Source organism: Clinocottus analis, unplaced genomic scaffold, assembly GCF_023055335.1.
Source record: "Clinocottus analis isolate CAN_PGR_092001 unplaced genomic scaffold, fCliAna1.0.p SCAF_18, whole genome shotgun sequence".
In the NCBI taxonomy this organism is placed as follows: Eukaryota; Metazoa; Chordata; class Actinopteri; order Perciformes; family Cottidae; genus Clinocottus; species Clinocottus analis.
Genome location: NW_027175909.1, coordinates 7,074,563 through 7,093,200, shown reverse-complemented (window position 1 = coordinate 7,093,200; position 18,638 = coordinate 7,074,563). Strand labels below are relative to the sequence as shown.

Genomic DNA, 18,638 nt, shown 5'->3' with positions numbered 1-18,638 from the left:
AAGGACAAAAAGGACTGACTGGCACCCTCCATTTCTCCATTCTGAATCAACAATGTCATTTTCTATAGTGCCATTAAGAGGAGGAGAACATGACGTGTGTTTTGTAACTTCATGTTTTGTTCTGTGTTATATTTAACTCATCTTTTATCATTAATTACACATTTATATAGCACTTTTATATGGCACAATCTATTTTGCAAGATAGTTGCAAGGGTGACCCTGCGTAGTCACGAGGAGGAAATAGTTCATGCTTGCTCGGGTGCACTCTGTAGTTAGAACAAGTGGTTCAAGCAGCAGCTGTGGAACAGGAGTAGAGATGATAAGCCCACACTCTGTCCCTCTCCAAGGTGCTGAAACTGTACAACCCAATGCAGCCTTGAGTCTCTGTCCATGGTGCTGAAGCATCCTCTCTCCCCACAAGCACACACGAGCGTCAGAATAAATGTACACATAAATGTACACAAATGGCTGCATTTCACTTTTATTCTCACCAAGGCATCTTTTCATTACTTATTTCCTAAATTCCATAAATCAGAATATACCAACGTAAGCTAGAATGAGCCATGGACAAATAAAGGAAACTCCATGTTTGTATGTATTGTACACTCAATGGGCAATGTAGCGTAAATGTAGCGATCTGAAAAATAGTTTCATGATACTATCTTTGAGACAATAAAGCACTTATTTGTCATAAAACAAGCTAAAAATGGGTTTCAAACTGTATCATCTAAATTCAAAGCACTGTATGTGTTGTGCCAGGACAAGCAGTGTCATATGTTGACATACAGTAGTAAAAAAATCTATGAAGGGAGCAACCCAGAGAAGAAGCTCAACATGACTGCGAGATGAAGGTAGTGTGTGTGTTACCAAGCTAAACAAACAGTTAATAAGGACTGCCCATCAGGAGCACCACTAAATGTAGAGAACATTGTTACATTCATAATGTTGCATCTGTTCAACTGCAGTAGAAAACTACTGCACTTAAAGCCAAAGGAAATCTGTGTCCAGTGTACACAATATAAATCTCCAGGTGCATCGTACGCTAAACTGTGCACTGTTGATGTGAGTGTGTCTTACTTTCACTTAAGTGAGTGAGGGATTTCCTGTCTGAATATAATCCCATGGTCAAGACCTACCGCTCAGGCACACACACACACACACACACACACACACACACACACACACACACACACACACACACACACACACACACACACACACACACACACACACACACACACACACACACACACACACACACACACACACACAGCCAGTGCCTCAATTTCCATCTAAAGTAGGTGGCCCATCTGTAGAGTCATACATAAACCATATGTATCCAACACAGTGTGCTTGTGCAAGCAGACAACGGTTTACAAGAGGGGAATACAAGCCACTACGCTTCTCCTTTACTCGCATGTGCATATAAATAAACATAAACACAAGTGTCCAACAGATAACGAGAGTAATCACCGGTTCCCACTTTGCTTCTTAAGGCACATACATTGACACGCTATTGTCCTTTAAACTGTGCGACACCTGGAGATGCAATGCAGCAGACCTATGCAGGCACATATGAATGCAGGCACATACACGTGTGTGCTAATTACCCCACACACACACACGCACACACAGCGTCTCCATTGCCCCGCATTAGACACAGCCTTGGACGCACAAACACACACACTCATCCCATTCACACACTCACACACGCAAACACAGTCACCGCTGACCATTGCAGATTGTCCATAAATAGAGCGATGTGTTTGGGCTGTGAGCCAACAGACACAGTCATTAAATAGCCAGCTGTGACAATGACATATGTCACACCAGATGACATCATATCAAGGTACTGTAAATAGCAACCTCATGGAAGCGGCTCTATTGCATCTAGCACATAATGGGGGCACAGGGGGTATTTCTTTCTTCAAACTTCAGTGGAGCCGACATTGCTGGGGGAATACATGTTGGACTTGTGCAGATGGTGTAAATGAGGGGAGTTGGATTTAAATGAGGCGAGTTTGATTTATCTTATCTCAAAGTGGTGCGTCTACGTTTCAGGCTGATCGAGTGTTTGGTGAGATAAGACAAAGAATCCTCATTTCTGCAACGCTGAATTCTCCTCACTTATTGTAAATATCGGTTCACGGTGTGTTTTGCTTTCTAACTGGCTTCCTAACCTTTGTAACAATAACCAATGGCTCCTCCTCCTGGGCTAATGTTCATCTCTTCCTCCACTCCCGTCCTTCCTCTCAAATGCCTATGCGTCGATCCCTCAAGGTATGTCTCCCTTAATCCCAAAACAAATGTCTCCCTGTGCTTTTCCTCCCTTACTTGACATTCTTCCAATCCCCCTTCATTTGTTCCTTTTTCTTTTCCTTCATTATTGTTTTTTGCTTTCCCTTCCCTTCCTCCCTACTGTTATTGCTTCCGTGTGCTCAAATTTTGTGATCTTCATGTTGCTTTCTACATAGTTTTTTAGGATTCAAGTTAAGAAAGAAACTCAGTGGGGATAAGAATCTCTTTTTGCAAAGAGATCTTAAAGGAAAATACAAACAAAACAATGATGGGTACCACCTATCTACATTATGCTGTCTTTCTCTTCACTCTCTACATCTATCTCCATTTGTTTTACATAATCCCGCTCATCCCTTTGTTTCCCGCCCTCTTTCCTCCATGTGCCCCCTTTCTCCCCTCCTTCCCTTCTCTTCTTCTGTGTTCAGCTACCTTCCTTTTGACTTCATCTTCCGCCCTTCCCTTATCTATCTCGCACTCTTCACTCCCATCCATTAGCAGTTATTGAGTTTTCCCTTTGTGTTGCTGTCGTCACCTCTGCTCAAACGTGCTCACTCTTCTGCAACTATAATGGCCCCTAACCATGTTACTAGCTGCACACAGAGACACACACACACACACACACAGAGAGCGTGCTGCTGAGTTAGGAAAAAAATACAGTCTTCTCACAAGCACACACACGCACATTAAACACACATAGACATAACCTCTGCCCTCACTCAGAGTGTTCTTTGTACATAATTGATGCTAACTCATTTCACACTTCATGTAAACTCAGCTAAGTCCAATTAAAGCAGAAGAAATAGTGAAGCTTGAGTAGGGGGTCATTTAACCTATGGCAAAGAGAAATGTAAAAGATTTCAAATTCAATGGTGTTAAGAGTTCATCATTATATCTGTCCATCTATATCCAATTAAATCTAATAGTATATGTGTCTACTAAATATATTATACACATATACTAAATTAATGTAACCAACTGAATAACCTCTGCTCACTCATCCCTTAAGGCTGTAACGTGAGCCGTCGAGAGCAAAACCGTGGTAAAGTAAAAAGAACGTGGATGTGAGAAGAGCTTTTGTATCTTAATGGGACCTTTCTGTAGAAATAAATGTCTAAAAACATCGCAGACGCCATTAAGAGTCCAATATTACATGAGACTGAGGCCTTTAAGCACATTTAGGTATACAAGTGAATTGTCCCTTTGAAGCTTTAGTCAGAACAATGTGGGCATATGTAATGGGAAACGGTTTTGGAGGCTGGAATACAAAAAAAGCAGTGTTGCTATTAAACCCACTCATTAAAACAGCCTTGTGTTATGGACATATTCTACCTGATGTTGTAAATGACTTGGAGTTCATCATGATAGGCCTAAATTAATAAAAAAAATAAACAACACGCTGAGTCTAAAGCATCAACACCTGCCCCCAAGTCTCAGCTAGTAAAGACTGAATTGTTAAATAGCCATGAATAACTTTGTAACTTTTAATTAAATACGGTTTGATGGAACTCTGCAGGGGGCCGGCAACACACAAAGGAGCTCTTAAAATATTGGAACCATGTACAAAATGGGTTAGGGACTTGTTTTTATTATTTTTATTGTCTAAAATAAAGTGGACATGATTCAGGAAAATGGTGAAGCTTGAACCAGGACCTGCAGTGTATGCGGAGCCTCAAGTTACGACAGTAATGAAACATATCTAAACCTAAACCAGCTGTAGTTGCTCTATTGTAAATAGCACACACATAGTTTACTCTCCGCCCAATGGAAATATATGACAACATGTTGTGTCGATGTGTTTTCAGAACCTCAATCATTTTCCCATTTACCATAAATAATATTAAAAAAAATGTGTATCAGGTGTGTGTGATGTGAATGTTAACTATGAAAACCCAGAGGTCTATTACATCAATATTAGACTGTTACCGAGACTGCCGTTATCCATATTTTGATGAACTAGAAACCATTAAAAACGTTGATAAAACTGCAGTGCAAAAACAGCCTCCCACTGAGCCTAAACGGGAGCAATTAATGTTTAAATGTTTTCACTGCCTTTGTTCAAGCAGATAAGACAGTAAAGGCAGCAACGATTTAAAAGCTGGCATCCTCACTGCAGAGTAATAAAGGCAGCAAACAAAATTTCATCTACTCAGCAGTATTATTAATACATGTGCATCAACACTCCAGGCTCTCTAAAGTGCATGACATCATAATAATAATAATAATGATAATAATAAAACTGTTCTTATCTTGTCTGCTTTATTATCACCATAATCTTCCTCCTTTATCTGTTTTCATATCCATAGCCAAACATCAGGGAGCGCACTACATGTGTGTACGTTTTAAATTGCAATCCGTGAGTTTTTTTTATTTATCTCGGTGACCTTTGCCGACCGCTCACGACGTGTCTTTGATAAACTTATTTCTATCTTAAGTTGCAATCTTTTTGTTGTTGTTGTTTTTGTTGCTGAGCTTTTGTCATAAAAATGGCTAGTGTATTGTAGATATACACCACAGAAAACAGAACATAATACTGCTTCGACTCCAACAACCCAGTGCAGGCAACAAACAACAACAGTGCAGGCAACAAAGGCTTCACAAACTTGTTGTGAATATGAGGGGATACTTTTCTTCACTATGAGAGGGAGACATTAGAGATTAGCTGTGTTTGTGTGAAACAAGAAGACCGTCTTAAGGCAGTCAATCAGATTACATTAATAATAAACCATCACGCCCTAATTATCAGATCCTTCATACGACTTCACAAGACTGAAGGATCTTGAGGATTGTATGTTCATCTGACTGTGCACAAGTCATTCAGTAACGCTCTCTTTCTTTGCTGTAGTTTTAAATAATTCTCTCTCTCGTATTCCGTCTTTCATCTCTCTCTCTCTCTCTCTCTCTCTCTCTCTCTCTCTCCCTTTCTCCCTCTCTCCCTCTCTCCCTCTCTCTCTCTCTCTCTCTCTCTCCTGTGATTGATAGCTGCTGCTAAGTCTTGAGCCACGCACGTCTCAGTCCCTCTCGCTCTGTAATTAAAGGAATTATATATCAAGAGTCCTGTGAAATATATATAAAGAAAGTGGGGAAAGTGAGCTTTGCTTAATTGCTGAGGAGACGATGGAAGTGATCACAGCGCAGTAGGACTCTTTTACACACAGCGTGACACTGAGGGAGGCGAAATGGAGCTTCTAAAGCAACCGGTGCGACACTCTATTTCATTAAGTAGTTTTTTTTTTCGTTTTTTTTTCCCATTGCGAACGGGGCCGATACGGGAAAAAGAATAAATAAGCCGAGTCGCGTGACAAAAAAAAGTTGAGCACGGCTCAATTTTTGACGCAATGTGACATTATCCACCAGCACGCTGAGTGGGCGTATAAAATATAAGCAAGCGCGTGTTCCTGGCCAATAAACGTGGTAATTCTGCTGTTTGCCTCATGGCAGTCAAGAAAGCGGATACATTAATGGACGATAATATTGAACTTTTGAGAGTTGCATCTGTATCTGCTAACCTTCCAAACTCATGAATATATGAGTGTAAGCAGCCTTTCTGGATTCTATTTCATCCTTAAACCAGTATCTGAAGCAACAAGGACCCATCCACGCAGCCGCCTACATCATTCTAATGCAGCGCTGTTTTCAGCCTTGAAAGGAAATGGTGGAGTGTGGGGTTGGGTGAGTACGGTAGTATCTGCAGCTGTTATAGCCACCACAAAAGTTATTCTTATGCATACTGTGTATTGATATACAGCTATCAATATTAGGGAGCAATGAGTGTCGTATACCCCTCATGTGCCTGTTGAGACAACATTATTATCACTATGACCGGAATATTGATGCTTGTGTGTGTGTGTGTGTGTGTGTGTGTGTGTGTGTGTGTGTGTGTGTTTGTGTGTGTGTGTGTGTGTGTGTGTGTTATGAAAATGGTCCCAACAGACAAACATTTGTTATGTGAAGGTTAGGGTTAATGTGAGGCATCAGGGAATGAATGCAAGTGCACATACTGTGTTCCAGTGAACCCCATTAAACACACACACACACACACACACACACACACACACACACACACACACACACACACACACACACACACACACACACACACACACACACACACACACACACACTTTCATCCTACCTGGGGTCTTTCTGAATCGAGTCGATGGAAGGTGAGCGCTGCAGGCTGCCTTCAGGTGGCAGGGCTGGTCCAGACTTGCTGTAGGGGGATTCCACCACTGAGGGGCAGTACTGCAGGGTGCGATAAGGGTCCGCCACATAGGGGTCTGAGCCATACACGTCTCCGCCGCTTGAGGTGTAGCCCGGTCCCACTGTGGCGTAGTTGTTGGTCCCGCCACGGCTGTAGTTCCCTGTCCCTGTGCCGTGACTTCCTGTGCGCTGCAAAGGGACGGAGTCGACACCAGGGGAGGAGGGAGCTATGGTGGGAAAGTAGGGACAGAGGACATAACTTAGGACCTGGTCATGGACACGCTGGGTAACGTCTGAAGGGCAGAGGAGGATACAGAATGAGAAGCGGGGAGGACGGGAGGAAAAGACAAAAGGAAAGGGCAGAAGGAGAGGAGAGGAACAGGTGGTTGGGAGAAGACAAGCGCGTCTCCATATTGATGGACAAATATTGGCCACATGCCCAGGATTAACAACAAGGACCAATGTTCAACAGAGGGAAGGATTGAAGAGAGAAAAAGAGAAGAGTAGACAAAAGTTTTGTCGGCAAGAGTTTGAGATCATTTTTAATGACTGCTGAAATCAATGTATATATCAGAAACAAGCTGAAAATACAAATATAGACTTTAAATCAAATATGCTTACAAGCTTTTAAGTGTTTTTTTTCTGAATATTATTGTAGAAGCCATGCAGTGTTCTTTACAAATCATCTTAAAAACAACATTTTTCATGGTGGATTGATTGATACACACACTAGTTCTCCTCCAATGTGAAGTGTGTTAGTCTCATTAAAAAAAACCCACAGTTTCCACTGAGGGTTTGTAAACAATGTTAGTTTGTCACTCAGATGACTCATTAGCCTGACAAAAATATTCCCATGCAATGAGCAATGAGCAACTTTGCTCATACGTCTATTTGCAGGTAGCAAGAGGACGATTGCAAAAACGTTTTCCTCAGAGTGAGACATCTGCCTTGTGAACAATAAGGACACAAAAATACATAAAATTAAAAAAAAAGAAAAAGTAAAACACCAAGCTTTCTCTCTTTAGTGTGAGATTGTAATTGAATGGGGATTTGCTTGGGGGATGTAAGCAGCCTGCAGGGGGCACAGTCGCTGTCACCTTCCCTCCCCGTCACGTCAGAGCGGTGGATCGGTGATATATCAAGGTGTTAATGTGAGTCTGGGGGCCTCGTTTCTCTGGCTGTAAAAACACTGAGACAGACGCCGTCATCTGTCATTAGAACCGAGGTATATGTGCACAGAAAACACGCATGTACGCACATGCAAAAACACCATCAATGCGTTCTTCAGGGAGTGTGTGATAAATCACATCGCCTTGAAATCAATAGGTGGCCATTAGTTTGAGCCTCCCCTCACAAAGAGAGTTACCCTTTAAAACGGTTTCTGGATGAGCGAGTGCACACACAATGTACTCAACATAGAAACACACACATGCGCACGTTATATGAGTCACAGCACGCAAAAATAAAAGAAACAAAAAGGATGGAGGTTGTGAGCATCATTGTTATGTGACCATCCAAAGTGCTCTTTAGCAGTGTCTTGAGTGGTGGTATTTACTTGACCTTCACAACCCTCTTGCACACGTCTGATCTGTCCAACCTGCTTGGTGCATCTTTAACAATCATTTTTCAAAGCTCATATTTAAATTCTTCTCACCGAGCCTGGTAAACTCCATTAGTCGACCCACCAGAGGCACAAGGAACCTTTTGGGTGATGCAACCACATTAGCATATTTATATTTGCGAACTCTTGAATCTGGCTTAAAATGTTTTTCTTTGCCAGCCATATAGGACAAAAATGTCATTTCCACACTCTGCTCTTAAAATGCCCACGAGGCTAAAGCTCTTCTGTTGATGCCCACAAAGAGCTAAAGGATCCGGCAGGGACGCAGAAACCGTAAGAGATGCTGGGACAAGAAAGACACAGTTGAGGGATGAGGGATGAAGCTGCAGCCAAACCAGAGGGAAGAGGGATGGAACAAGAGGCCGTGGAATTAGTGGCATACAGCAGCAGAGAAGGGAGGCTATAGGAGGGTAATGAAGCACAGTTACTGCAATCAGCTGCAAATCCCTGTCTTTTCTGTACTCTTTGAATGATGTCTGTGGTGTGTCTGTCCTTCAGAACGTCTCATTAGTAGCCGTGGCTTTAGGCTAACACCACCAGAGTCAGTGTGCGCTCACCGAGACACTCGACACCCAAATAGGATGAACCTCGGAGCCAAAGAGGGGGAGGCAGAACAGTGAAAAAGAGAGCAACGTCAAAAAAAAAATAAAATGCTTGTTTTTATGGCCTGTAAGCAGCAAATAGAGATGTCATTGGGTACAAGCTGAACTAAAATATGGGAACGAGGAATACATCACAAATGATAGAGAGAGATGGTAGGGAACATGAAGACAGAGAAATCCACCAATAATAGTCATGTCAAATTACAGTTACGGTCTGTTCTTTTGTTTTTAAAAAAAAAATCTCTTACTTTGTATTCAGCTTCCAAAAACCTCTTTATGCATTTCATTTCCTTCTTCACTCAATCTCCGTGTCTGCTCTCCCCTTTTTCTCCTCCTAGCTCAAGTAAATGGAGTGCTGCTGAATTTATCATTTGCTCTGTTAATGGTGTGTTCTGACTGATGACTTGACCTTTTGGGCCAAAATTGCCAGGCAGAAATCAGCGTGCGGGTGCCTGTTTATGCATACATGTGTGTAATGGTGTATGTATTCATCGTGTGTGTGTGTGTGTGTGTGTGTGTGTGTGTGTGTGTGTGTGTGTGTGTGTGTGTGTGTGCGTGTGTTCTTGTATTCATGGCCATGCGAACCAGTTGGGGTTTTAGACTTGTGTCAGTTTTGACACGCTGTGTCAGCTGGGATTGAAGTTTAAGATTATAATTAGACTACAATTAGGTCAAAATATCTCAAGACAATTTAAAAGTTGAGATTCAAGTTTTTGGAAAACACACAGCGATTAACGGCCTTTAGTAAGACAATCGTATGTGTGTCTGAGAGTGAGCAGGTGTGTCTTTCATGAATTAAAAGTCCATCATGAGGCACTGTGCCATCTCATGAAATATGAAATAAATCATGAAATGTGCCGACACACACACACACACACACGCGCGCTCCAATAAACGCCTCTCACACCTAACGCTCTGGCGGCGTGAAATTGTGTTGGGAGAAGAAAATATAAGGGCGGGTGTGTCTTTGTATTCCCTTGCTTCGGCGTAGAGTAAACAAATCGCGGCTGTGCTCCTGCTGGCAGATTAGCGACTGGAAAGGAAAGTCTATTAGTCATTTGACACAGTGATACCTCTGCAATTAGCCGAGCTGAGGGGCCGGCTCGCTCAGATCGGGACCGACTTTTTTCTTCGGGCTGCTGAGACAAGGGAGCCCCAGCTGAATGTGCAAGAGATGAAAAGAAGCGGAGGGAGGGAAAGAGAGATAGGGAGAAAGAAACAAACTACAGGGCGATCAAACCAATCAGCCGAGCTTCCCGTGTCCATCCTCCCTTCTCGTTCTTTCATCTCATGCCTCCATTTCCTTCAACCCTACTATGTCTCTGTCACTCCCTTTTCTCCATCGCTTCTTTGCCCTTTTCTCCTCTTTCTTCCTCCCTCTAGACATATCCCTCTATCTTTTTTTTACTCAGCCATCTCCTCTGAAACCATCCCTTTCAATCCCTATTTTGCTGTAGTTCTCTCCCTCTCTTCCTCTCCATCATCCATTCATTTCATGTCTACCCCCCCTTCTTCCTTAACACCCTTCTGTCTCTCTATCTCTCTCCTTCTATTGTGGTTGTAGTAGACTATGTGATCAGAGCTGAGGACATGTCCTTTCTCTCGACACGCTTCAGCGCTCAGCACGATTACACAAAACCCCTCACAGTCTCTATCCCTCTCACATACGCACACACACTCACACGGGCACGCACAAACACAGAGTTCTAAATATGCAAGTGATTGACATGGACTAAACATGCGTGCCTGTAACACCTCTTATTCTCATGCTTTAAGGTCATAAACAGTGTTCACACACAACCTTGCCTACAGCAGCCACGGGTGAAACAAACATGCACCCCCCACCCCCCACCACACACACACACACACACACACACACACACACACACACACACACACACACACACACACACACACACACACACACACACACACACACACACACACACACACACACACTGCTTAAACGTGGAGGAGAGTGAGGATTAGTTTCTCCCTCTGTTTATCCCTGGGAGATCCTCCTGGCCAACACACAGCTCTTGATGTTCCTGAGCTGGAAGCACTGGAGGACACACACGCGGACACACACACACACACACACACACACACACACACACACCATTACACTTTCAGTATCAAGTATACAGCGTTTTGCAGTGTGGGAGCTGTAGGACACTTGGCTCGATGAGTCAAGGTGCCATGTCTTTCTCCAGCGTGCCACTTAGACACAGCGTGGGCCCCAGGCCAGTGCTGCTGCTAAATGTTCCTGCTGCGGAAGGACAATAGTGAAAGTCATAAAAAGTCCAACTGAAGGCTGGCCCATTTGGCATACATCCACTGCACGTTACACACTCATGTTTGGCAGAAAGAACTACAATAAAACTGATAACTGCGAGCACAACTAATATATATATATATATATATATATATATATATATATATATATATATATATATATATATATATATATATATATATATATATATATATATATATATATATATATATATATATATATATATATATATATATATATAGTATCTGCTAATTTGTCAAGCACTAATATATAGTATATTAGTGCTTGACAAATACATTTCAGGTAATTAACTTTATCATTTTGCAATCTATATGTTTTTTCATATTGCATTTGTTTCATATCTGGACTTAGTACATTTTATGTCTAATATAAGATTTTGAATGAGCTTGTTTTTAATAGATGCTCAACAACTTAACTTGCCTTGTCGCTGTTGCTGAGACATTCTGCTTCTCTATCACATTTTCAATGTCAGAATTTGCATTTTTCTTGCGTTAAGTGGATTTCTTCCGGGTGCTGTTTTTTCAAGTCATAGTCCAAAGAGATGTAAGTGAGGTGGACTAGAGACTCTTTATCCCCCGGGTGCAAAGTGGATGTGTGTGTTCCTGACTCTCGCCCACTGAAGTATACTGCAGCTCCCCTCAACCCTGATCAAGATAACTTGGATGGATTTCACACTTGACTTGAACAAGTAGCACATTTGAATTTGATTCAGTCGTAATAATATAGTGACAATGAAATGTTTTGTTGGGTTTTTTTTTCGAAAAAGGGGGCTAAAGGATTGTTGATGTTAATGATATCCTCCAGGTCATTTATAGGCATTCATGTTACAATTCAGGGAACAATGGGGAGACGAAGTGCAACCACACAGCAATAAGCAATGTTTAAAATGATAAACTGTGTATCAATCAATGAATGAAACAAGCAGATATAAAGGTTTTGTTTCATTTGATAAAGACGTTCATTGCTGCTTTTGTGCTGACTCCCAGTGTATCGGTGTGATCTCTGAGGACAAAAACAAATGGATGCGTCTTTCTCCAGTTATGAATTCATTACTGCTGATAAAACAGAGGATATGCTAATCATGTAAACTGAGATAGCCTGGGACGCGAGTAGAATGTGCTTATGTGTGCGCCTTTCTGTGCATGTTTTGATACTGGATACTGGCGTGTCGGTGTGTGGGTTCACTTATGAACACACAGAAGGAGGGTGGTGTGGGGTGACAAGCAGCAACTTCATTTAAACTTACACTTACGAAGTGCCATATGTTTTCGCAAGGGAAAGAATTTGTGCTGATCTGTAGAGTAAGTCAGACGCTTTGAGCTGGTAATTAAAGCTTTCTGACGCCTCAGCAAAAACTCACTGTAAATACTGTACAACTTTAAGCCACAACATAAGTAACCTGGATTAAATTGAGAAATTGAGTTGTTGTCCACTAACACACAAGAGGTTTGAACAGTACCGTAGGTCAGAGTTGAATTGCCTGTCGACTTCAGTCCTTCTGTTAAAATGCAGACTACAGCAGAGAAAAATCACATTCATATACGCATGAATATGTAGAGGAATAAATCAAATTACATTTCCTTCCACCACTCCTTCCTTAGTCCCCTTTACTTTTCTTCCAGCTTTTCCTTTTTTTGTTTGTTTTAACATCAAACTGATCTAAACTAAATTAAGATTAGTCGTATACCGGACATTTAACCAGCCTGGCTGTTTTCTCAGAGAAGTGAAGGTGTTACTGCTGGTGTTTGAAAGACAGTAGGTTCATTAAAAGATCATCAGGGGCCAAGTTGAAATTGATCCTGACCAAACAAATCTAATCTAACCTGGCGACAGACAGCCCCTGGTGAGTGACACACTAAAGTTCCCACAATGCTGCAGTGCTTTAGTCCCTTACAAACTGATACAGAACTGGTGACGTAGGTCTACTGAGACTAGTCACTTTCCTGTGATACTCCTTCTGCCCTTAAGCGCTAATGAAAGCCCTTACATTTGGCAGCATTACAAACTGGGTGTCTATGGGGATATTTCATGGAACAATCAAAAGTGGGGATATTGTTTAGATCTCTGGAAAGTAAGATCTTAAGACATACTAGCAAATACAAGATTCAGGTAGGTGAAAGAAACGGGAATAAGACACAGAACTTTAAGATCGTAAGTTTAAAAGATCCGTCAACAATATGTGCATGAATGAAGAAACACCGTCTATTGTGACTATATTTAGCATCACATGTTTCATTCTTTAATTTCAAGGATCGGTGAATTTCTCCAGTGCCCTGAACTTTTCCTGCCTACTGGTCAGAAGAAGCACAAGAACTGCTTCACCTCTACGGTCGTCTCCGTCTTCAGCTCCTCTCTTGGGTCTGTTTTTTTCTCTCTCTCATCGCTCTCCTCCATCACGCTCTCTGCTCTGTCCCGCTCATTAGGATGTCAGATCTCATTACAGAAGGAACACAGCAGATTTAAAAGGGTAAAGCAGATTGGTTTAATGGTTTGATGCAAAGCCTTCCTCATATTTCATGTTCTCCTTTTTAATGTACACGTGTGCAAAATCACATTGGCAAAAGGAGCCGGTGATAAAGAGCTGCAATTTGAAGCAAAAATAATCCTGCTATGGTTTTCAAGAAACATAAAACACACACACACACACACACACACATACACACACACACACACACTTGTGTAAATTGATCCCTTGTCTTGGGAACTGAATAGGTTTAATTGCAGTAAGGTGTGTGTTCACATATTTTGTGATTATTGCAACACCATAGATTTCGCTGTATTTGTCCAAGAATAAACAGAATACAAAAAAAAACATGCTATGTGACCAGAGAGTAATTATTAATCTGCAAAAAACAGCAACAAAAACCTCATTTAGAAGAGAAGTCAGAAGAACCGGGCTATAGACACCGAGGCATCAGACCAAAGAGATATGCCCAAACATCAAAAATATTACATCAGCCTCTGGACTTTTGGGAATGGTTTACAAAAAGTAAAGCTGAGAATATCCAAGAAGAGGCTATTCATTTGGATAGCTCTAGGAGTTGATGCAGAATAAAGCCCTGTCACTGGCGCTGTCTGGTTGGCAGGTGATAAGGTATAAACACTCACACAGAACTACAGGACTGACCAGAGCAGAAAGTAGTCTGGCTAAAAATGCAATTTCCCAATTGCTCTCATGGCACTCTGCATCATATGCTTATCTGGTTCTGTTAATGGCTGAGAAAATATAACCTTGTTTTTCCCGTGTCTCAGTGATTAATGGTTGTTAAAGAATTTATGTCTGTCTCCTTTCAAAGATACTGGAGGGAGCAATGTTAAACTACATAACAGCCCTTATCAACATCAATAGCTCAACCTGCCTACTAGATGCACCTAACAAATAGTCGTGGCAATGAATCTACCCATTCTCTCCGTCGCTACCTGAGCTACATGCAGGTCTGATGATGAGCCATTAAAGAGAAAAAGTGCCACATCCATTCAGAGCTGATGCTATTCCCAGTGGTTAGAGTCATTAATACAGACCAAGATAGCTTTGATGAAACAAGGAGGGAGGGTAGAAAGGCAAAAACGTGAGAAAAAAGGGAACAAGCGAGGGGGGATGGTTAGAGGAAAGAAGGGAGGAAGAAGAGAGAAGGTTTCACTGCTCTCTGGATAAGTAGACTAGGTGAAATGAAGGAGATAAACAATAAAAGAAAGAGAAGGGTAGACATACAGATGGAAATAAGAGCAAAATAGTAATAAACAGAAGGAAAGAGAGGTCACTAAAGATAATTGTGAAATAGAGAGAGCATTACTGAAACAGGGAGGATGTAAAAATGAAGAAGAAGAAGAAGAAGAAGAAGAAGAAGAAGAAGAAGAAGAAGAAGAAGAAGAAGAAGAAGAAGAAGAAGAAGAAGAAGAAAACACATTCAAAAGCAACGTGACAAACTGCAGATGATTTAAAAAACACACAATGTCTTGGGAAAAAATAAACAAAAGTGTAAACCACATCCTGAGGCTTTTTTTCATGCTGTGATTCATCTTCGTAGCAGAATGCATGTGTCGATGGAAGTGTGTGTTTGAGATGCTGTGACTATGCAGGAATAATAGTTTAAAATAGGCCACATTAACCTGCAGTCCTCTGGGGCGCTGGCCTGGTTTAATCTACGAATGAAACGTTGCTCGCTGCCAACACGCATGCATAGTGCAAAAACCCAGATACACACTCATACTTGCACAATAGCATGGTTCTGTGAACAGAAAAAGAGGATGAAGAGGATAAGACAGCACTTATTGAGAATACGGTAACTGAAGAAGGGTGTGTGAGAGAGGGAGCTGTGGCCAGATGCAGACACACACACAGTCAAACAGGTGGAGCTGGTTTTCAAGAGAAACCTTATTTGATTATTTCAGTTGTATAAACTGTAGTTGTGGCGACAAAACTGTCAACGTAACACAGGCTTACCCAGGTGAATAATTAACTTAGAAATGAACTGAGCTGTGAAGAGTAGGGGGGAATGGAAACGGAGCGGACAGACAGGTTAACCAATTGACAGTGTTTTAAACTGGACCTGACTGAATTGTCAAGTGTGTTGTCAAACTGCTGTCCACTCCGCTGCAATAAAAATGCCAGCAGACTTCCCTAAGACGACAGGTCTGCTGGGGTTCCTACCACATGGTAGAAAGGAGGCTGAGGCCAGACATTTTCCTCACAATAGAAAATAATGCCTTTGCAAAGAGTCCCACTTTTATACAAAATTGCAGTTATTGTGTATTGAGGATAAGATAATGAGCAAAAACAATGTAAAAACAACGTGTTCACAATGTGGTTGTTCACCACACATTTGACCTTTACAAATTAATGTTGATTTAATCTGAAGTTGATGGGTCTGCTTAACTCGGTTCTTTTGGTGCCCTTTTTTTTACTCCCTATTTCCTTCCACATGTCTCTCTGTCCTCAATTGGGTCAGGAAACTATAAAAACTATTATATTGACTTAAATGGATTCTGTTGTATTATGTGGCTCCTCTTCATAGTTAAGTGTCCAGTTAAGTACTGTGGTGGCTCACTCTAAATGAATACTGTGAGCTTCATTTGACTGCAAGTGCCTTGTTTAAATTGGCCTTGAATTAGCCTGACACGACACCGTGTATAGACCCACTGACTACAACTTTTGGTTTGAAATACAGACGCAAAAGGCTGGATTCTTGTTCCACCACAGGAATGATTTAATGCAATAATTACATTGATCCATGCCAGTTTAATGAACCAATAATGTGAGCCTGCCATTGCTACGAGAAGGCGCCATGATATAATTAATGACTTACCGCTCACCATGTCAGCACAGCCCGTATCGGTTCACTCTGTGCTCTCACTCTGTGCTATTATGAACACGTATGAGACAACCTCCTAGTCCACGCACATACTATTAACATGACTTTTAAAACATGCTGCGCTAAGGCCAAGCCTTCATTCAATGGCTGAGTGACTTCAAGGTGCGGTTCATCTTCGGTGTGTGGATTTACCACGGTAGTTACATGGGCGAAGAACACAAGAGGGGAAATATACTCTGACAGAGGATTTAGTTCAAACAACATGTGACAATTAAAATACTGTATCATAAGAGAAGCGTATTGTAAACCTCAAGCGTTGCAATTAAACGTACACAGTCTAATCCAGAGTCTATTGATTTTTGTAGCAGCGGTACAAATTCCCTTTGTGAGCTTTCTCATACCCATCTATTGAAACTACAAATACAAGGCACAGTAAATTATAGATAGCAGTGGATTCTCTCTGTACACTTCTGAAGAGCACTTATTTAATTAATTCCAGCAAAGACAATCATATCACTGTCTGAATTGTTCAGGATTTCCCTGACAGTTTTCCAAGGACTAAAATGTGCTTCAAACGCTTCTACTATGTGTTTAATGTCAACTCTCATTCCTCTCAAGTGAGTCAAACTGATCAACTCAAACGCTGGTCTAGAGTGGCATATTTACTGCTATGATTCTGACCCAAATGCTAATGATAGCTATTAAGGCTAGGCTGGTTAATGACATCGAGGGAGCTGTGAGCGCGGCGTGACCGACTTGGGTGTTTTCATGTGGGTATGATACGGTAATGGGATTAACATGGCGTACCTAAACCCACATTGAGATAAACTCAATGAGGCCCTATTAAAAACACATTGCCGGCAACAATGGAGTTACGGCGAGAGCGGGTGTGAATGATTGTGTGTAACTGTGTGACTTTGATAGAAGATATGCCCAACTGTGCTTCATTCCCAACTGAAAGAAAAGTATTGGACAACAATGGGGTTGTCGATGGCTTTATTCTCTCTTTTGTACTTTCTCCTTTTGCCCCTGCGTTGCATGCTGCTGCTGGAAATGTGTATGAGCAACTACACAGAATAAAGAACGAGAATAAACCAAAACAGAAAAAAGGGCTGCAACATTCAACTCATGTTGGGGAAAGAAATGTCCTGATGTGTGTTGTTGCATCTTCGTATCATTTATACCTGACACTGGGTAAGCGAGCATCAAGTACCATGGGGTGAATGCGTGCTGTGCGGCTGATTGACAAAATGATGTAAACGGCTGTAAATTTCGCTCCGAATGAACATATCATTTGCCCCCTCAGACAAGTTTGTCCCAGCTCCATTATTAAGTTTGCATAAAGGCAGATTCAAGTCAGAGTGTGTTGTCTTCCTACAGTGTATAAAGGGAAAGGGGTCTTTTCCACAGCTGAACAAGGACACAGGTCAAGACCATGCCTTTAAGTGTTAATACATTGAGAAGTTGTATTATACATTTTTTGTTTCAAACACACATAGCATATGAAATGAATACAAAAAACGAATACAATATACAAACGCAGGGACGGCCTTACCGGTGTTGTTGCGATAGGGGCCTGTGTCCGACCCCTGGCTCTGGCTAAGGCTCCTCATGGGCCCCTTGTTGTGGTAGACACGTTCTTCATAGATGGGATCAATGTGATGCTCTGGGGACCCTAAGGGCCGAAGGGGCTCCTGACTGTGCTGACTACTGTAGGAGCCACGAGAGCCTGGAGAAAAGAGAGAGAGAGAAAATATGTAAGGAGGAGGATAAAATGATGGAGAGGCAAAATGCAAGATGGGGTACAGTACCGGAGGTAAGGAAGGCTTGTGCATGGGAATTAAACAGATGGATTTTAAAGAGGTCAAAAATTAAGGAAATAAATAGGGGGAGGGAAGAAGGGTTGCAATTTCATGCACAAAATGGAAATAAGGTGAAATGGGAAGGCAGTGATAAAAAAAAAAACACAGAGAATGGAGAGGTAGAAACAAGGTATAAAGAAATACACAAGGACAAGTGAATGTAGCACACAAGAGAGACAAGAAAAAAAGCAAAGGAACATGTGTGAAGAAGATGGGTGAAAGACTGTGACAGTAATGATGTGAGGGAAGCAACTGAGAAGAAAACAGCACTCTCCTCTGTCTTCGACCTGTCCATTCTCACCTCAGACCATTTTGTTTTAGCTTGTATAGAGTGAGCGTTACAAGGCACCAAGTGACAGACAGCACACTATTTATATGGTGGACAGAGAAGGGAGGCGTGTGTGTGCGTACGTGTGTGTGTGTGTG

The 18,638-nt window shown here is 41.7% G+C and overlaps 1 protein-coding gene across 4 annotated transcripts in view; it reads right to left on the bottom strand.

The window, feature by feature from the left end:
* ctnnd2a (catenin (cadherin-associated protein), delta 2a) overlaps nucleotides 1–18,638 on the bottom strand; it is a 222,829-nt gene that overhangs the window by 88,910 nt on the left and 115,281 nt on the right. For 3 of the 4 annotated variants that reach the window (XM_068581588.1, XM_068581591.1, XM_068581589.1), the window contains exons 11-12: nucleotides 17,906–18,079; nucleotides 6,431–6,791 (exon numbers count right to left, since the gene is read on the bottom strand). In XM_068581588.1, coding sequence (XP_068437689.1) covers nucleotides 6,431–6,791; nucleotides 17,906–18,079 — 535 coding nt within the window. The remainder of the gene's footprint in view (nucleotides 1–6,430; nucleotides 6,792–17,905; nucleotides 18,080–18,638) is intronic. The other variant, XM_068581590.1, reaches the window with a different exon arrangement.